The 21,418-nt window shown below is 50.8% G+C and overlaps 1 protein-coding gene across 9 annotated transcripts in view; it reads right to left on the bottom strand.

Moving 5' to 3' along the window:
* Positions 1-21,418, bottom strand: part of CMIP (c-Maf inducing protein) — a 266,083-nt gene that overhangs the window by 61,710 nt on the left and 182,955 nt on the right. For 2 of the 9 annotated variants that reach the window (XM_077986956.1, XM_077986957.1), the window contains exon 1: positions 4,067-4,276. The exons of 4 other annotated variants lie outside the window; for them this stretch is intronic. In XM_077986956.1, the coding sequence (XP_077843082.1) occupies positions 4,067-4,084 (18 nt within the window). In that variant the 5' untranslated portion in view covers positions 4,085-4,276. Of the gene's footprint in view, positions 1-3,883; positions 4,277-14,568; positions 14,804-14,997; positions 15,065-21,418 lie in introns of those variants that run through there. 3 more of the 9 variants (XM_028840859.2, XM_077986961.1, XM_015126695.3) reach the window with 3 other exon arrangements.

Below are 21,418 nucleotides of genomic sequence, written 5' to 3'. Positions count from 1 at the left end.
CTGCACATTATTTACTTTTGAAAGATGAATGACTTCATTCTTTTGGTAAAGTTGCATGCTCATTGCAAAAAATCTAAACCATACTGAAAAGCACAAAGAAGAGGATAAGTTTTAAAAGGCCTCAAAAATCCCACAACCCAGAAATAGCCACCATTAATATTTGGTGAACATCATTCCAGCGAAGTCTCATTTAAACTTTGCAAAATACAACCAGCCCTGAGGTGGGTGGCTGTGAGTACAACCTCCTGTTCTCCACACACAGACGCCACTCAAGATGCAGAGGCGACCAGTCTGAGGCATAGCAGGGCCCAGTGGGCAATGCTGGCACCAACGCAGCTTCAGAGACGAGCCCTCGGGGTCGGTGCACCCAGCCTCAGCTCATCCACAGCTCCCCTTCTTCGAGCGGGGAGGACAACAGCTTTCCCGGGAGGGCCCAAGCCCTTGTTTCACAGGCATCCATGGGAGAGTCTGCAGAGGCTGTATTCAGAGCCAGAAGGTCCCAGGGCTTGTACCAAGGGCTAACATTTCATGAGGACATACCATGTGCCAGGCACAGTGCTAGCTCTTATGAGCTTTATCTCACTCAATCCTCACAGTATCCCATGAGCTGGGGCTTGTCATAGGGAAGACCCTGAGACAAGGGACTGAGTGCAAATGGCTTACTGATTTGAGAGGGAATGGCAGGAAATACTGGTGGGGTGAGTGGGGAAGTGAGACGGGTAAGAGAAGATGGTCAATAAACGGGGCACTGTCAAGCACATGATATGGGCAATGAGGGCTCACTCCTGCTAGGGGCTCTAGGGGACAGTGCAGATCACACTCAGAGCTGACGGTCCTAAAGAGTGAGGGAGCCGGCCATTTGTCCATCAGTTCCCTAAACTCTTCAGGGATATATATATATATATATTTTTTTTTTCTGAGACAGTCTTGCTCTGTCACTCAGGCTGGAGTGTAGTGGTGAGATCTCGGCTCACTGAAAAATCTCCACCTCCCGGGTTCAAGTGATTCTCCTGCCTCAGCCTCCCAAGTAACTGGGATTACAGGTGTGCACCACCATGACCAGCTAATTTTTGTATTTTTAGTAGAGATGGGGTTCACCATGTTGGCCAGGCTGGTCTTGAACTCCTGATCTCGTGACCCGCCCACCTCGGCCTCCCAAAGTGGTGGGATTACAGGCGAGAGCCACCACACCAGGCCAACTCTTCAGGCCTTCTGACTGCCCTGTGCCCAGGCCAGAGTGATCCCAGAGCCAGCAAAAAGCATGCGCTCGCGCAGGGTCCCAGGTGTTCATGGTGAGCAGCCTGCAGCCCTCACGTGATGCTGAGGGTGTGGCCAGCTGCAGCTTTTGCCAGAGGACTGTTGGTTTCTCTGTGCACAGAAGCCTATCATGGCCCCGAGAGGTCAAGCAACTTGCCCGGAGTCAAGCAGCTAGAAAGGGACAATCCAGGAGTGAAAACTGGCTCTGGCCACTGCAAAGCTCTTTCCATCACATCAGTGAGGGCCAGCGGGGTTAGGCGGAGAGGATATCAGACTTGCCAAGAGATCCTGAAGGAGGTGTCAAGAATGCTTGGTGGCATAGGGACAAGATCCAGAAACAAGCCCAAGAGGCTCTGAGAGTGGAGGCCAGGTAACCAGAAGGTGGTGGAAGTGGCAGGGAGAGGGTGGGCTCCACAACAGCGTTGTGGGTGCGGGCTGCAGGCAGGCCCCTGTTCCTAGAAGAGGCTCTGAGCCCCAGGTCAGGGTGGTCACAGGGATGAGGGAGACTTGTCCAGGATCAACAGGGCCCTGTCCCCCCTCCCTAGGTGACAAATTAGCACGCCTCATCCCAGGAACTCTGATGAGCTCATCAGGTGATGAATCATGGTGGAGCTGGGACAGGGACGCCTCCGGAATCCCCGCTCCAGGCTCCCTGGAGGCTGGCCCTCCGCTTTGCAATATGGTCTTCCTGCTGAGTGCACTTTGCCAGGTGGGGTGGGTGGCCTGGTGGTTTGTCTAGCATGGACCCCACAGGCCACTGGATTCCTCTGAAGTGGGAAGTACACAGGGGCCTTGGAACTGTTCTGTGGCTGGGCACGTGACCTGGTGTTTTCACTGAAAGGGGCTGACTTTAGAGCAGGGTTGGTGAACTACAGTATGTGGGTGAAACCCAGCCCCCTGCCTGTTTTTGTTCGATGAAACCAAGAATGCTCTCATAAATTGTAGGAGTTATGATGGAAAATAAACACAGAATATGCAACAGAAATCGAATGTGGCCCACAAAGCTCCAAATATTTGCTATCTGGCCCTTTACAGAAAAAAGTTTGCCAAGCTCTGGCTTTAAAAGTCAAACTCCAGCCTAGGAGTAAGCATGCAAAAAAAGACTCAACGTCATTAGCCCTCAGGAAAACGCAAGCTAAAACCATGAAGAGATACCACTTCGCCTTACGAGGATGGCTATAATAGAAAAAGACAGACAATGCCAAGTGTTGACAAAGGTGTGGAGAAACTGGGAATCTTGTGTGTTGCTGGTGGGAAGGTAAACTGGTACAGCCACCGTGGAAAATCATTTGAAAGTGTCTTAAAACATTATACATAAATTTATCATATGACCCAGCACTTTTGTTCCTAGAAACCTACCCAAGAGAAAGAGAAACAAACTCCAAAGACACGCCCAAGAATGTCCATAGCAGCATTCTTAACAGAAACAACTTAAATTCATCAACTGATGAATGGATAAACAAAATGGGGTTTAGCCATTCAACCAAACAGTATTTGGCAATAAAAAGAATTGAATTACCCATATGCTACAAGATGGATGCACCTCATAACCACTACGCTAAGGGAAAGAAACCAGACACAAAAGACATATTGTATGATTTCTCTTATGTGAAATGTCTAGAAAAGGCAATTTTATAGAGACAGAAAGTGGAACATTCATTGCCTGGGGCACGGAACGGGAATGAGACTGCAAACAAGCATGAGGGCATCTTTTAAGATGGTGGAAATGTTCTAAAACTTAATTGTGGTGACAGTTGCACAACTTTAATAAATTTACTAAAATCACTGAATTGTATACTCACAGTGGGTGAATTTTATGGTATGTAGATTCTATTTCAATAGAGCCTTTTAAAAAAAAATGCTATCCTAGGGAGGCAGTCATCAGATAAAACCAATGGTAGTATGGCTCAGTGGCAAAGAGTATAAGCTTCATGAGCAGTCTCCATATCAAATCTAAGCTCTACTTCATCCACCCACCCATCCATCATCCACCCACCCACCTACCGTTCACCCACACATCCATCCATCTGCCCAATCACCCATCCATCCATTCAGCCATCTATCTACCCATCCATCCATCCACTCACCATTCATCCATCCATCCATCTATCCATCCATCCATCCATCCAACTACCCACCCACCCACCCATGCATCCACCCACTAATCCATCCACTCATTCATTCATCCATCTACTTATCCATGCAACCATTCACCTACCCACCCAACGATCCACCCACCCAACTATCCACCCGCCCACCCATCCATCCTTCACCCACCTCACCATCCATTCATCACCCACCTCACCATCCATTCATCACCCATCTACCATCCATACTTCCATCACTCACTCATCCATCTATTCACCATTCCATCCAATCATCCATGAAGATCTACTATGATGTGCCAAGAACTATGTTAAGTACTAAGGATAACCGTGGTGAAGAAAGCAGACAAGCCCCAGTGCTCATGAAACTTAGAGTCTATTACTTGCATCAGTTTCCTTGTCTGCAAATCAGCATAAGAATAACTACTGTCAAAGGCTTGCTGTGACTATTCCATGAGATAATATATAAAACACTTAGCTCAGTTCCTGGCTAAAGAGCAGCTCTGATTGTTATCACCTACCAAGTTCTGTAAAGGAGTAGTCCGGGGAGGCAGAACTCAGGAGGGCTCCCCACATCCGAGCCCAAGCCCCACCAGCCAGCAACAAGCAGAGACAGCAGGCAGAGCCTCCTGCTTTCCGTCTGGCAGAGTCAGCCACTCCAGCGCTGTCCTCACCCTCTCTGCTTGTCAAGGAAGGGACGTTACCTGGGCAACACTTGCCATCACTGTGGCAACTGTTCTCCCAGCAGAGGCAAGCACATACGCCAGGGCTCTCAGGCCAGGGAAAGCAGAGCCTGTTGCTCCTCCACGGGAGACAAGTCGTCAGCAGGAATGTACCCCTTGCCAGGAGAGGAGTGACTAAGAATGCACTGGAAGCACGTCGCGCCAGCCAGGGGCTGCTGCTCTGCTGCTCTGCTGCTTGCCGCAGCCTCTAGGGCTCGCGCGCATACACACACAAGCACGCATGCTCCCCACCACCTGTCGTGAAGGGAGGACGCTGCATGGGCGCACCCATGGAACTGCAGAGTGGAGGAGGACCGCACAGGGAAATATGAGCCAGGGAGGAGCCAGCCCGGTTTTGAAAACTTTTTCCAGTGCAGGTCCTAGAGCTGAGCTGCCTAGTTCAGAAGCTACAAGCCCCAGGTGGCTACTCACACTGAACTTCATTAAAATGAAATACAACCACAAATCCAGCACCTCAATCGCATCGTAACATTACTCGATAATACTCATAACTGGACTCGGTAGCCAGCTGTGTCTAGTGGTGACTGTAATGGCGCAGATAGAGAACGTTTTCATTGTTGCAGAATGCTCTGTTGGGCAGTGCTATCCTAAAGCCTTGGTGTCCCTGTCACCACGCCCCCCGGGGGGGCCCAGGAGCATGCGTGTTTGCCTCTTCCCATCATTGCTGAGGTCTAGTATGTGTGTGGCACTGCATTCGGCCAGAGGAAAGGGCCCCTGCCTACCTCCTCCCATGGGAGACACCCCTCTCCAAGCCCCCATCTCACTGGGACCCCACCTTGGAATTTTCTCAAAAGGTCTACCAATGTGCAATGTCCCCAATTGTGCCTTGCACACCCAGGGAGAATGACTGGCTGGTTATCTTCTCTGGCTTCCCTGATTCAAGACTCGCTATGGCTGCAGATGCTAAGCGTGTAGGAAATAATTTGCTATCTCCAGCAAGCCATGGCTTCCGGGAGGACTGGACACTTGCGAGGTAGCATTTTTGGCCTTCTCGAGTCCTCCAGAATAGCTTCCCTTCAATCCTGTGAGCATCAGAGACTGTCAGGTTACCTTCAGATATAATGCAGGCCTCATAAGTGTTACCCCCAAACTGCCCTTCTGGCCGCCAAGTCTTCACCATCACCTAAAACCAGCTCATAACCTCTCAGCTCTCTGCTGGTGCACCCCCCACAGAGACACCCTGGGTCAAACACAGCGCCCTGGCCTTACTCCCCATGCCTGCTAGCCCACACAATCCATGTCACTAAATCAGCCTCGGCGCTTTGGCTACAATTTCCCAGGGAAGGAGGCAGCACTGTCCCAATTATCTGTGCACATTTCCAGTGAAACACGTGGGCGCCAGGACCATGATGACTGGAGGGCATCTGTGATCTAATTGTGGAGTATAAAATGACAAGAAGATATTCCACTTCACTAGAAAGTGACACCCCCAAAATCTCATTCTTAAAGAAATACTGTAAATGCGTGTTTTGTTTGTTTTTGTTATAGGTCAGAGCTTTAGGGTCAACGGTGCTTCTGGGATGAGATTGAATACTATTTTTTTTCTCTCCGATTGGGATTCTTTTCTTGCCCCAGGCTCGGTAGGGACAACCCCAGTGCCTCTGGGAATCACACAGGGGCTTCACCAGTCACAGCCCATCACTCTGGCCTGAGAAACCAGGCTCTCTGAGGGACCAGGGGACTGCCATCACTATACACACATACATATAGATTTACTTCATTGAGGAAAAATTCACACACCATAAAATTAACCATTTACTTTACTTATTTATTTATTTACTTTTTGAGATGGAATCTTGCTCTGTCACCCAGGCAGTGGCATGATCTCGGCTCACTGCCACCTCTGCCTCCTGGGTTCAAGTGATTCTCCTGCCTCAGCCTCCGGAGTAGCTGGGACTACAGGCACCTGCCACCACACCCGGCTAATTTTTGTATTTTTAGTAGACATGGGGTTTCACACCATGTTGGCCAGGCTGGTCTTGAACTCCTGACCTCAGATGATCCGCCACCTTGGCCTCCTAAAGTGCTGGGATCCCAGGCATGAGCCACTGCACCCGGCCACCATTAACCCTTTTACAGTGAACAGTTGAGTGGCATTTAGCACAGTGTTGTGTAACCACCACCACTATTTCCAAACCTTTTCCATCACTTCCAAGGAAACCTTTTTAAGCTGTTACTTCCTATTATACTCTCCCCCATCCCCTGGGCAACCACCAATCCGCTTTCTGTCCCTGGATTCCCCTATTCCGAACATTGCATATATATGGAATCATACACTATGTGTCCTTTTGTGACCACGATGAGGCCTGGGAATCTGCATTAAGCAGCTTCCAGGTGAGACAGATGTCCCTGAGCCCTCTAAGCAGCAAGGTTCTCACCCATATGCCCCACTTCCTCTCCTCTACAAGGTGGACGTGTTACAGAGGAGAGGAGGGGTTCACACCTTGCGCACGTCACACAGCTGGTGGTGTGGGTGGAACCATGTCTGCCAAAACTGTTGTGGGTTAAAATGTGTCTTCCACTGCATATAAATCATACACGATGTGGCCTTTTGTCCACTTAGCATAACATCCTCAAGGTTCATCCGGCTGTGGCAGCTGTCAGGGCTTCACCCCTTTCCATGACTAACGGTCCACTGCATGGAGATGCTACAATTTATTTCTCTTCCTTCTTCTCTCTGTCTCTCTCTGTCTCTCTGTCTCTCTCTTTCTTTCTTTGTTTCTTGAGATGGAGTCTCGCTCTGTCACCCAGGCTGGAGTGCAGTGGCGCAATCTCAACTCACTGCAAACTGTGCCTCCCAGGCTCAAGCAATTCTCCTGCCTCAGCCTCCCGAGTAGCTGGGACTACAGGCACCTGCCACCACTCCTGGCTAATTTTTACATTTTTAGTAAAGACGGGGTTTCGCCACGTTGGCCAGGCTGGTCTCGAACTCCTGACCTCAGGTGAGCCACCGTGCCCGGCGGATATACTGCAATTTCTTTGTCTGTTAATCCGCTGATGAACTCTTGGGTTGTCTCCACCGTAGGCTATCACGAAGAGTGCTGCTATGCACATATATTGTTGCTTTTTGCCCTGCCCCTGTGCTTCAACTGCACTGAATCAGTTTAAGTTTTGCCACAGGACAGCACAGCGTGTAAGGGGTCACAGCGTGTAAGGGGTCTTTTAGGGGACCCCGATTTACCCCACACAATTACTGAACTCTGTTACCTGCTGGTCCAACTAATTTACAGATGAATTAATCAATGCTTACCTTTCAGGACTCATGTTTTCAAGGTGGGTGGAGGGACGCCTACTCTGAGTGGGGCACTGTCTCTATGGAGGGGCGGGGAGTGGGGGAAATGATACAGAGATAAGACAAACCGGCCCCTGCACACTCCCCGTCTGGCTGAAGGGTGAGGCAGGGCACAGAACATTCTAACAAAACTACTCATTACAGTCATAATGGCTACTACGTATCCAGTGCTGACATTTTCCAAGAACAACCACCATACATACTGGGTTGTGATGAACGACAAGTGACAAGACAGCGGAAAAGCCATCGCTTCTGGAGGGCACTCCATAGGCCAGGTCCTGTGCTAAGCACTTTGTATAAATACATTTTAAATCATCCCAGCCACTCAATGAGGTGAGTGGTATAATGTAAGTCCCATTTTACAGATGAGAACATCGAGGCTGAGAGAGGTAACTCATGCATTTACTAAGAGCCAGGCAGAATTGGGATCCAGGTCTAGCTCTGGATCCTGAGCACCTGACCATCATGCTACTCTGAGAGGCAAATCTGAGCACTTTCTAGGCCTTGATCAATGCTTCTGCTGCCTTTAAATCGGAGAGTTGAGCCTCACCTCCTCGGCTTCCCAGCGGCAGTTGCAGGCTGGTGCAGCTGGGTGCCAAGTGGACACCTGCCTAAAAAGCTGGCTCCTGGGGAGATGGGCAATTTGTTTGCAAGAGGGGAAAACGCCTGGGCACTCAGCCCCAAGTGCCCACCGGTGGTGGCCTCCGGTGGTCGATGCTGCTTCCAAGGAAACAAACAGTGGGAACTCAGGCGGGCGTCCTGCTCCACCGTCTCTGCGGCATCGGCTGGTTGCCTAGGTAACCACGTGCCTGGCTGTTGAGGAGATGAGCTGGCCTTGGTGCCAGGCTCCCAGCTGAGTACTACATCCTACCTGGCTCTTCAGGCCAGCTGCGCCGTGGGCAAAATCCAATCATCATGTGGATGTGTTTGAGCACATTAAAAAAAAAATTGTATGTAGCTGTTTTCCTCGCTGAGCTAGGAGCTCCTTAGGGGCAGGGATGACGTGTCACCTGTTCCTTCGATATGTTAGATGGTGACTGCAGCCACCCAGGGAAGGTGCTCTTGGTGTTTGTTGCAGGTAGAACGGGCAGTGGGGAGAATGAAAATTGGCATTGATGGCTAACATGCGTCAGGTGCTGCTTTAGGCCAGGCCCTGCACCAAATCCTTTCACCTACCCTGCAACTCTCAAACATTCATGTGGACAGGAATTGCCTAGGTGTCTGGTTACCATGCAGATTCCAGCTCAGCAGAGCTGGGCAAGGCCTGGGAATCTGCATTCAAGCAGCTTCCAGGTGAGACAGATGTTTCTGAGCCCTCTAAGAAGCAAGGTTCTTACCTACATGCCTCATTTCACGGTGGACATGCTGCGGAGGAGAGGAGGGGCTCACACCTTGCCCAGGTCACACAGCTGGTGTTGTGGGTTGGACTGTGTCTGCCCAAAACATATGCCCAAGTCCTAAGCCCAGTATCTGTGACTATGACCTTCTTTGGAAATGGGGTCTTCGCAGATATAATCAAGTTAAGATGAGGTCACACTGGATTAGAGTTGGCCCTAAATCCAATGGCTGGCGTCGTTATAAAAAGGCCATGTGGACACACACAAACACACGCTCCAGAGAGACCTCCATGTATGGAGGCAGAGCCTGGATGCCAAGGCGCATCAAGGATTGCTGGACACCATCAGAAGCTGGGCGAGGCCAGGAAAAGACCCTCCCCTAGAGTCTCAGAAGCAACGTTGCCCTGCTGACACCTTGATTTTGGACATCTGGCCCCAGAATTGTATGAGAACAAATTTTTGTGGCTTTAAGCAACACAATTTATGAAACTTTGTCATAGCAGCTGTTGGAAGCCCAGACAGCTATAAGGAGCAAGCAAGGACTGACCCCAGGACGCCCGGTCCCAGTCACTCTGCCATCTTACTGCAGTGATTCGAGCTGAGCCATCCGGCACCTCATTTCACAGAGGGCAGCAGAGTCCTCTGCAACTGTGGTTGGGAAGGTGTGAGCTGTGTTTGGAATTGGTTGGGTTTTCTTTCCCTGGGGCATTGTGGGGGCCTGACGTCTTCTGTTCTTGCTGCATCAGGGGACAGAAATGCTGACTTTTGCCCTAAGGCCTGCCCCCAGCCCATTACCCGATTGCATAAGCCCTGGCCCTGCCCTGTGTCAGAAACAGCACATCTGGGCACCTGCATCATCAGTGAGGTCAGAGGGAGCCACCTGGAGACCCAGGAGGCTACGGGAGGAACTTCCAAGAGAATTCAGGCAGGGACGTCAGCATGGGGCTCGCACAGGGTCCCTGGCAAGGAGGAGCTGTCGGGGAGGATTCCGGCCCCGAGCTGTCCTCTCACACAAAGTCGCACATCAGCCGACACCAGCAGCCACCATCAGGCCAGCCAACAGCCCAGGGCTTCCTATATACTGGGCCCCGTGCTGATGTGTGCCCCAGATGACTCTGTCAGGCAGGGTTCTTGACCCTGGCTACACATTAAAACCACCCGAGGGGCTTAGAATTCCAAGAACGGAGTCTAACCCCAGGCCAGTCCCATCAGACTGGTGTTGGGTGTGGGTGGAACCTACGCATCAGGACTTTTTTGAGCGCCGGTATATTTAAAAGTACATTTGCACACCCATGTTCACAGCAGCGTCATTCACAACAGCCAAAAGGCAGAGGCAACCCAGGTCCACCAATAGATAAAGAGAGACATAAGGTGTGGTCTACCCATTCACTGCAGCATTATTCTGCCTTAAAAAGGAAGGAAATCCTGACGCACGCTACAGTCTGAATGAACCCTGGGACATGAGGCATTGAGATAAGGCAGCCACCAAAGGCCAAATCTTGTGTGATTCCATGCATATGGGGTCCCTAGAGTAGACAAATTCTTACGAGACAGAAAGCAGAATGGTGGATGCCAGGGGCTGGGGGAGGGGGTAATGGGGACAGAGTTTCCATCTGGGAAGAGGAGAAAGTTCTGGAGTCGGATGGTGGTGATGGCAGCACAGCAATGTGAATGAACCACTGAACTGCCACCTAATCATAGTTCAAATGATGCCTCATGCATATTTCACCGCACTAAACAAGAGAATATTTAAGATCTCCAGGTGATCTGAATGTGGCACAGCTAGGGGTCAACAGGTGGGACCCCCATGCTACAGACTCGAGGACCACAACACACAGAGGAAAAGGTAACCCACTCCAGGTCACAGCCGGCCCTGTAGGAACCAGGACTCTGGCTCAGGGTCACCCCCTGGTCCTGAGCTCTGGTCCTTGAAGGGACTGAGCCGCACACACAGGAACAATCCTGGACTTGCCCTTGGCATTCTGGAAAGGCTCTCTGGTCTGCACGTGGCCCTCACCCCAGCGGGGGCTGTTCCTCCAGGAAACCTGAGCGCAGTGGAAAAACAGCCTGCAAGGGTGGGCCAGTGTGGGGTGGGCCTGGCGAAGTGCATTTCCTCATGGACTAGAACAGACGCCCCTCTTTCAGAATTCTAAAACTCAGCACAGCCAGACCGCCCCTCCCGTCCTCCTGGGTTCCCTGCTCTGAGGCTGACCCGAGGCTGTGCAGACAGGAGGCTGAACCGGGGCAGGAGCACCCAGTTCAGCGGGTTTCAAGTGAAGATTCTGAACGGGCTATAGAAAGAGGGAAAGAGGGGAAAACATTCTCCGGTGCAGGCAGAAGCCACGGGTGTCTTCTCCAAGGAGGAGGGAGACGGGGGAGAGGAGGACAAGGGGAGGGATGAGAGGTGACAGAAGGGACAATAAGGAGAGTCACCTCGGGTGTGTTATGTTCTGGCTGTGATGAGGACAGGCCAGTTTCTCAGGGTTCCTTAATCAAATCCCAGGCACAGTCCCCTCGGAGAGTCCCGTGCAGGCGGGGGTGGGCCGAGTGCTGTGGGATTTTTTCCTGCCCGTGCATGTGTCAAGATGCTCTGGGGGGAGGGCTGTGCCCGGAGACACGTTTCCTAAGAGAGGGAAACTCCTGCCTGGGTCATGAGGTGACAGGTGGCCCCAAAGAAGTTATGTCCACAACAAACCCCTGTCATCTGTGAATGCCACATCCCAAGTTTGGGATCTTGAGATGGGCAGATCACGTTGGATTATCTGGTGGGTCCTGAATTCAGTGACAAGTGTCCCCAGAAAGGATACAAAGGACAGACAGAGGAGGCACAGGCCATGCGACCACACAGGCAGACACCGGAGTGAGGCGGCCACAAGCCAAGTCAAGTGCTCGGGTCTGAATGTTTGTATCTTCAAAAAATTCATTGTTGAAACCTAATCCCCACTGTGGGGGTGTTAGGACATGGGGCCTCAGGGAGGTGATTAGGTCATGAGGGTGCAGCCCTCACGAATGGGATCAGTGCCCTTAGAAAACAGGCCTGAGGGAGCTCCCTCGCCCCTCCCATGTGAGACACAGCGAGAAGGCACCCTCTGTGACGCAGGAAGCGAGCCCTCACCAATCTACCTTGATGGTGGACTTCCCGTCTTCCAGATGCGTGAGAAACGAAATTCTGTTGCTTGTAAGCCACCCAGTTTAGAGGGTATTTTGTTATAGCAGCCTGAACAGGCCTAGACACCAAGGAATCCCTGGAGCCACCAAAAGCTACAAGAGGTAAGACTTGGAAGGAACCCCCGGAGGGTGCATGGCCTTGTAGAACTGGAGAGAGAAGTGTGTGCTGTTTCATGGGAGCCCTGGGACACTGACCCCACCGGGAACACCATGGCAGGGAAATTCCAGGCTTCCTTGTCCACTCTGGCCTTTGCCTCCACAGTGGCCCAGCCCCAGCTGCTACCAAATGCCACCACCAGTGCCCCGGGGAGGGGCTGCACAGTCTCCCGCTCTGATCGCAGCTCTGCAGGGACACTGGCAGGTCCCAGCCCCATGCTCAGCATGCCAGCACTTACTCCCTCACCAGTCTCTGCTCACTCTACGACCTATAGGCCAGCTGCCTCCCCCACCAGCCTGCACACTCCTGGGAGCTCAGAGGCTCAAGCAAGCCGTGTTTTTGCTCGCAGACGTGTGCATCATCACAAATGGAGAGTCAGGCAGATCTACATTTGAATTTCTTTTCTGCTCCTTATGAGCTGTGCGGCCTTAGGCAAACTACATCACCTCTCTGAACCTTAGTTTCCTCATCTGTAAAATGGGGATAATAGTAGCATTTGTGTCCTGGAGCTGTTGGAAGAATTAAATGTCACATTTCAGGCTTGATAAACGACACCTATTGAGTTCAGTAGGATAATGACTAAAGACAGTTAATGTCTTTAAAAAAATAAAGGTGACTAGCTGGGTGCAGTGGCTCACAACTGTAATCCCAGCACTTTGGGTGGCCGAGGCAGGCAGATCACCTGAGGTCAGCAGTTTGAGACCAGCCTGGCCAACATGATGAAACCCTGTCTCTACTAAAAATGCAAAAAAAATTAGCTGGGCATGGTGGCACGCACCTGTAATCGCAGCTACTTGGGAGGCTGAGGCAGAAGAATTGCTTGAACCCAGGAGGCAGAGGTTGCAGTGGGCCAAGATTGCGCCATTGCACTCCAGCCTGGGCAACAAGAGCGAAACTCCGTCTCAAAAAAAAAAAAAAAAAAAAAAAAAATGGGTGACCAGAAACCCCCTCAATGTCCATCAAAAGAGAAGTGCTTACACTGTGGTCCCCACACTGCAACAACACACAGCAGTTAAAAAGAAGGAAGAAGGGTTACAAGATCTGCCATGGATTCCATTTGCACGACACGCTGTTAAGAACAGAAGCAAATACATACATAAATCTATGCTGACGTGCACATATAGATGATCTAATTCACGGGGCTTCAGGGGGATAGGGGGTGGGGACCAAGTCCGGCTGGTGACAGCTGTCTTCTTTGGAGAAGGAAGTGGCTTGGGGGAGGACCAACGGGTAGGGCTCAGCTTTATCTGCAATGTTTCAAATTATTGCAGGAAGCCATTCATGTGTTGTACATTCAATTAAAGAGAAATAAAGGAAAAAACTCTCCAAAGATTTCAGAAATTGGGATCATGGTAGTGGAATTATATGCTTCCCCAGAATTCTTAAATTGGTCAGAATCCCATATTCTTTTTTTTTTTTTTTGAGACAAAGTTTCACTCTGTCACCCAGGCTGGAATGCAGTGGCGCAATCTTGCCTCACTGCAACCTCCGCCCCCTGGGTTCAAGTGATTCTCATGCCTCAGCCTCCCTAGTAGCTGGGATTATAGGCGCCTGCCACCATGCCCAACTAATTTGTATTATTAGTAGAGATGGGGCTTCACCACATTGACCAGGCTGGTCTCCTGACCTCAGGTGAGCCGCCTGCCTCAGCCTCCCAAAGTGCTGGGATTACAAGCATGAGCCACCACGCCCGGCCAGAATCCGATATTCTTAAAGAGAACTGGAAGGGATCTGAGATCTTACTACTTTTGACTTTTCAGTGGTCTAGTAGATGGATAATCTGATTTTTGAAATGCATGTTCTTTGAAAATTCAGAATCATACAGAGGACAAGAACTAAAGCACGGAGAGCTCACGGCCCGCACACTTGTATCATGGTGCATGCGTGTGCACGCACAGACACCCACAACCCAGTTAAACACACATACACACACACACACACACACACACACACACCCAGCCCAATGTAAAACTGCACGTAAGTTTCAGCTGCATCATACATGCTGGCTTTCTTATTTTTAACCTCACCTCTGCCCTCCCTCCCGCCACCGCCTGAATCCATGCTAACTCCATGCTCACCATGTGAGCTCCAAAAATGTGAGACCATGTTATATATTGGGGTCCAGAAACCATTTTCCTAAGAGCCAGATAATAATAGTCTAGGCTCTGCGGGTCATGCCATCTCTGTTGCCGCCAGCGTAATGCCACAGCAGGAATGGGCAGAGCTGTGTCCCCCTCCCCCAAAATGGGCAGAGCTGTCCCCACCACCCCGAAAACCTCTTATTTATAAAAACAGGCGCTGGGCCAGACCATTTGTAGACCCTTGACGTCTATCATTTCATCTCTTTCTCCATGGTCACGTTTAATCAAATACAAATATATATTATCTATTTGTCTGGCAACAGACTTTCAACGGCAAAAACTGCAATGACTTTTGCACCAACCCAATACAGACAGGTTTTGTGGGGTCCTCATTTCATTTTACACAAATGGCATTGCACAATACTTACGTCTGCATCTGGCTTTTCCCTCCTCACACCTGGTGGGTATTACTCCAGATCAATTTGTATCAATTTTCCCAGTCTGTGTGCTTTTCCCCACTTCAAGGGTCACTAAGCAGAGGTAGGATATACCTTTCAAAAAGTAAAATGAAGCCAACCAAATCCTTCCCCGACTCTGCTCTGTGTGCCGATCCTTCTCAGGGTCTTTCTGACACGCCACCAGCTTGGCCTCCTGAACCTCAGTAACTGGCCCTCCCCTCTTGACCAAGGCCACCCAGAGGGAAAGAGGAATTTGCACCCAACATTAAAGACTACAGGGTGGGGGTGGGGAACACCTCTTATGAATCATTAATATAAGGTGGCATTTTCAGGGCATTGCAGAAAACAACCCTGATTAATTGCAACCCACCAAATAAATAAAAATTGCAAATACTGTACCAGAGCCTGCTCTTCCTCTGTGGTGTGAGGCGGGCAGCCCCAGGCGAGTTTCCTAACCCTTTTGAAATACAGTGAGGGACACCACAGGCTCTGTTTCCTTTGGGCCTGATAAAGGGAACTCTCTCTATCCCAAATAAGGATTTCCCTTGCTAGGCCTCAAGACTCAAGACAGTAGCATCTCCACAGGGGCCTCTGTTGTTTATTTTACTAAGAACTTTATCTAGTGCTTGCAGCACTTCAAAGGACATCTGATCTGTTCATGGCTTTGTTTGGAAGCCTCCATCCTTCCCGGCTGCCTCCTCTGGGTGGGAGTCACCAGCGCCTACTACAAAGGGCCTTAATTTATGAGAATCCTGGAGAAGGATCCTGTTCTTTAATAAATTAATGTTCAGTAAGTCTCTAATGTGAGTTTCAAGCCAGGTAATGCTGTCATGCTTGAATACAGGAGAAGGCGCACTTGTGCCTTCCCTGGGGAGGCGGCTCCTCAGACACTCATGCAGAGGACTCTACTCACCCACAGAAGCCCAACGTCCTAGGAGTGTGAGTTCGATGGTGTTCGCCACAGTGAATTCTAAGTGTCCTGCACAAACGGAGGGGATTCTGGCAGAGTAACCCAAAAGCTATGGACACATTTAGTCATCCATGCTTGATCTCAGGCTGTGAGAAACCCAGTAAGAAGGTGAAATGGTTACAGAAGGAGGCTTCAGACTCTGGGTCTGAATTCCGGCTTGGATGCACGAGAAGGTTAATCTGAGAGTCAGACTCGTGTTCATACAATGGAGATATAAAACCCAGGGACACTGTGCAGCCTAAAGAAAATAATGAAGATAAAGCAGATGGAAAACAGTAGGCACTCAATAGAGGTTTATTGTTCTTTCCCCTCTCTTCACACGACTGCAGTGGTTCTCAAACGCTGGAGTGCCTCACAGTCCCGCGGAGGATGTGCTAAAATAGTTTGCTGCTCTCATCCTGCCACCTCAGAGTTTGTGAAACTGAAGACTGGCATTTCTAGAGAGTTCCCAGGTGATGCAGATACTGCCGGTCTTGGGACTTCACTCTGAAAACCACTGAGCTACTGGTTCAAAATCCCCAGGTCTGCAGTGGCCAGGACGCCTGGGATGATAAGGACCCTCTGGGATGGAAGACTGGTTGCAGACTTAAAGTCTCAAAAGTCAACAGACATGATGAATGGTCTGCCTGAGTCTGTTTCTGCGCCCAGCCGGTGTCAGGCTGGCCCCTGATGTCTGGGGTGTGCTTTCTAAGGTCCCTGTACTCCTGGACAGAGGTCAGGTTCAGCCCAGTCTTCCAAATGGAATGGGCCAAGCCTGTGCCAGCTCCCGCTGGACACAAACCCCCTGGCCTTCTGCCGCCACGTGCCAGCAGGCTCCATTAGGAGTGACCTCAGTTTCTCCGAAAGGGGGTCTCTGTGCCTCTCAAGGGTTTCTGCAAAACAATCTGTTGGTTCTGAGAGTGCAGCAGGGTACTCCGGGGAGCAGAATGTGGGCAACAGCCCCCAGGGCCCTAGTTGTTCTGGCATCATCTCGCGGTCAATTAGCCTCTCTCCCAAACACCTTCCCTTCCAGACTTAGCCGGCTGTCCCGCTGGGTATTTTCTGATCATCCCTCAGTGAAGCAAGGGCCTAATTCCTCTGTGGGGACAAGCACTGCTCTTTTTTGAGTGTCTGTTTGGCCTCGTCTCTGAGCCAACAGGCCAGCAGGTGGGAGCCCTGGAGGCCAACAAAAGGACGGCAGGCCACCTCCCTCTTCCAGGGTGGACACCGTGTCCCACAAGTGCAGATTAGCAACCCAGCCCAGGGGCCTCCACTGCCCACCACTGGCGGCGAAAGAGACCCACTGCAGACGCCCGTGGAACAAAAGATCTTGCTCATCAAGACGCTACCTCCCGTTTACGTTTTAAAAACTTGTCTTTAAAGGGCGAGAAAAAGAAAAACATAAAATTCTGCCTTAAAGGGCAAAAAACAAGTTCACCCACAAACCGTTTACATGAAAAACTTCCTTGTATGGCTCGATGACTCATCAGCCTCATCAAAGCCTGCGCTGCATGACACACGAACGCTCGGGTCCCCCCTTCCTTGCCCAGAAGAAACGATGACAACCCACAAACGCCACTTCTTCCTTGGCAGTTTGGGAAGCTGCTGTAATGCGTCATTTCTGAGGCTCAGGAAAGACCTTTCACAGAAGGTGGGGGCGGGGGGGGTCTTGAATGTCCCAAAGCCCAAGGCTGGCCCTTATGTAGAGCGGAGGAAGCCCTGGCCAGGGACAGGAGAGTGCAAGGCAAGGCTGGGTGACCCAGGCACATGGTGCAAACCCCGCACCTCCACTTCCCAGCTCTGCAGCCGGGGCAGCTCACTCCACCCTGGTCCCTGGGGTGTGCTTCCGGGCTTCCGGGCTTCCGAGTTGGGGGGCAGTGAAGCCTGGGCAGCAAACCACCTTGTACTGCCTCTGGCCTGTGGATAGCAGATGCTCAATAAACCTCTCCTTCCCGTCAGAAACTCAGTCTCCCTTTGTGGATGACAGCATTTTCCTAAAGGATCTAAAGTTCCATCCACCTTAAACTCTGCCTGAAGGGAAGACTATGAAACTGGAAAAGAAAATGGCATGGATTTGTGTGCTACTGCAGGACACTGCTGCAACATATATTAAGGAGTATGGAATGGAACAGCGTGGATGATAAAATCTGTGTGGTGTTTACAAAGGAATATTCATAAGCACTTTCTGAGAAGCCCCGTGCAGCCGCTAACAGTGACTGCCTAGGGGAAAATGGACTTGAACGAGTGGAGGCCAACTTTTCATTTTATACCTTTCTATACTTTTCAGGAGTACCACCTATACACGTGCATTTTATTTTTCTTAAATGTTCGCAGAGGATGTCTGGCAGGACAAGGAGCTGGCTGGAAAGGGGCGCGAGGAGATTTTCTGGGTGATAGAGATACAGGTGGTGGTTACTCAGGTGAATACAACAGTAGAACTACCTCACACTCAACAGTCAGGGCATTACATTTTGTTACATGTAGACAACAGCTTGATTTTTTAAAATGTAAAAGAGGTTAAGAGAGATTTATGGATAGTGGGAATTTTCTTAGTTCTCTTTGTCCTTTTTGGTATTCTAAAAAACTTAATAAATGCCAGTTTTTAAATGCCCTATGTCTTAGGGCTCTTGCACACTGCTGGTGCAAGTATACACTAGTGCAACCACTTTGCAAAACTGCAGGGCAGCGTCAATGAATGACAATTCAGTCCCCAAGCATATACTCAACAGGACCATGGACACACGCTCACCAAAAGATGTGCACTACAGCGTTTACAATGGCCTATTGGTAACAGCCCCAAGCTGGAAAGACCTACCCATAGAATGAACAAGTTAACAGAGTCTAAGCATACAACAGAACACCACCCAGCAAAGTGAATAGACAAATTGTTGCTACACACAACACAGATAAATCACAAGAAGCCAGTCTCAAAAGAGTTCAGAGTGTCTGAGTCCATTTAGATAAAGCTCAAGTATACGCAAAGCTCATCTACGCTGCTAGAAGTCAGGATAGCCGTGGCTGCCCATGGTGGGGAGGAGGGGCCGAGGTGAATGGCAGCTCTTTTTGATTTGTACACTTTTCTAGATGTATTTTATCCTTCAATGAGAAGTTTATTTCAAAAACGACCTGTGTCTTTCAAAAACGACCTGTGTCTCTTCCAAAGACAACAGCTCCAGCTGGGCAAAGTGGCAGCTCTGTGGGCTCCAACGGAAGAGGACAAAAGACCCATCCTCCTGTCCCCTGGGTTCAATTCCCAGCCCTGCCTGTCTCTAGCTGTGTGATCCTGGACAGGCCTCTCTGCTTACTCAGCTCCTCCTTCAAGACAGGCTTAACCAAATTTTGAGAAGATTTCACAAGATAATACAAAGAAAAGCCCCCAGCAGAGCTCCTGACCCTAGTAGGTGCCTAATAATTGTTTTTCTCTCCCTCTACTGTAATGAAAGCCCTCAAGAGCATGGGCTCTCCTTCCCAAGGCTCTTGGCCCTCTGCCACTTGTTAGTTTCAATCCCTGAAGCAGCCCTGGTTACTAGTTATGGGGTCCCTGATGACCCACTGTGGGGCTTGGGCTGTGGCTGGGAGACGCTGGTGACTGTGGCCCTCGCAGGCTGCAGGGGACCGGCAGCCTGGCCCCAAAAGGTTTCCCCATTTGGATTGAACATGTGCATAAAGAGGCTGCTGGGCTGGACTCGCTTCCCCTCTGTAGGGGCCTTGAAGGCCTTTGCTTGCTCACCAGCTGTACCTCCCGCTGAGGGCCCCTCCTGCAGTCTTGGAGTGGGCTGGGCCCCCTGCCTCTGGGGAATGCCCCTCCTTTCACAGTTCCCCACTGAATCCCTTTGATCCCCTCTTAAGAGGTCACAAAGCCCTCTTTGACTGAGTGCCAGAAATTAATCTGGATAGAATTCCTGCCTTTTCAACCTGGACAAAGCAGGCAGGTGGTTGGGCCTGTAAGAGGACTGAAGCCGACTCCCGCCCATCCTTGCCCCCTCCCCGGTTCTGCTTCCTTCTCGGAGGGTAGGGCCCTCCAAGAACGGACCCACGGTGCCTGCCTGGAAGCTCCACAGAAGCTTCCATGAGAAAGTCCCACGGAGGCACAGTCAGAGCCAGTGGCACTGCCCCGGCCTCCAGCAGCACTCGCCCCACAGGCCTGGGCGGTCACTCACATAGGATGAAGGACACTTTCACTGCCTCTGTCAGCTGGGTGGCCTGGCAGGGACTATGCTGAGAAGAGCTCTGCCTCAGGGCAAAGCATGTGGTAGCTGATGGGTGATGCCCGCCCTGGGCTCACGAGTTGGTGGCCTGTGTGCCACACATGTGCCTCCGTCCTCTGCAGCCCTGTCTCCTAGCACCCTCCGGCACCAAGAGCCTGTTTCCCTCTGTGTCCTTGTTCATTAGAGAAGAAGAATGAATGTTCTGAGTGGGTACCACATGGCGGTGCTGTTCTAAATACTGAACAGCTATGAACCCATTTACTCCCCATAAGAACCCAGTGAGCTTGGTTTCATTTGACTCAAGAGGCCCAGAGATGAAAGTAACTAGTCCAGCGTCACACAGCCTGTAGGAGGTGGATCAGGGTTGGAACCTGGGCAGTCTGGCCCTGAAGCACTGTAGAAAGTATTATTTTGGGAGCAAAGAGGTAATAGGTGGTGAAAGCCACCCAAAAATACCCTTCTCTCTGGCCCAGTAGCCACTTCTAGAAATCTGCCCTAAACAAGTAATTCAAATAAAGTGAAAGCTGAGATACGCGACGGTCATGGCTGCATTATCTATAATTGAGGAAAGCTGGGAACGACCCAAATGGCGACCACAGAGGAGCCCTTTGGTAAACGGCACCAGCCTCTTCGTGGACGATTATGCAGCCATTAGGAAGCCTCCCCTGGGAGCTGTGGCACGGCACTGGGATGTCTGAGCTGCCATGACTTGGCGAGGCTCACAGGACTGTCCGTGTGCCTGGCCACAGCTGCCAAAATGGCCGCGTGAAGATGGATGCAGCCTCGGAGGAGAACTGCAAGGTCAGAACTGGCAGGAGCTGGGGGCACTGACCTTGATGTGATTGTAAAAACGGTAGAAAAGGACACAGAGAGGGAGGAAGGTGACCAAGACGGGGTTAGATGGGCAATACGGAGGTGGGGTGGGGTTCAAGGGCAACGTCTTCCCTCAAGACCAAGGGATGAGCTGGGCTAGAGGGGATAGGCCCAGCCAGGAGCCACCTACGTGAGGGATGGTGTGGAGCAAGGGAGTCAGGTGCAAGGTCAGATGTGGGCTTCCAAATCTCAAGTTTAAAGTCAGGGGACACAGCGGCCAGTGTGTTTGGGGAAGATGTGGAAGCGGGTCAGTTCTGAGTTTGACACCAGGCCTGGGAGACGTGGTCTGACAGTGGCTGCGCTGGTGTCACGCAAGACAGGATGAGGCAATCAGCTCTTCTCCACGAGAAACAGGGGTTTGCCCAGTCAGAGATCAATTCACATTATTCTTTTTTTTTTTTTTTTTTTTTTGAGCACAGTTTCACTCTGTCACCCAGGCTGGAGTGTAGTGGCACCATCTCGGCTCACTGCAACCTCTGCCTCCCAGGTCCAAGCGATTTTCATGCTTCAGCCTCCTGAGTAGCTGGGACTACAGGCCTGAGCCACCACGCCCGGCTAATTTTTGTATTTTTAGTAGAGACGGGGTTTCACCATGTTGGCCAGGCTTGTCTTGAACTCCTGACCTCAAGTATCTGCCTGCCTCATCCTCTCATCAAGTGCTGGGATTATAGGTGTGAGCCACTGCACCTGGCCAATTCACATAATCCTAATGGTGATGGGAGACGTAGGGAAAAATGGAGAGCTCTCATGCAAGCCTCAGGCACCAGAAACACCCAGGCTCTACCCAGAT

The sequence above is a fragment of the Macaca mulatta genome, chromosome 20 (genome assembly GCF_049350105.2).
Source record: "Macaca mulatta isolate MMU2019108-1 chromosome 20, T2T-MMU8v2.0, whole genome shotgun sequence".
Lineage (NCBI taxonomy): Eukaryota > Metazoa > Chordata > Mammalia > Primates > Cercopithecidae > Macaca > Macaca mulatta.
Note: the sequence above shows the minus strand (reverse complement) of the source record. Positions and strands in the feature narration are given on the sequence as shown.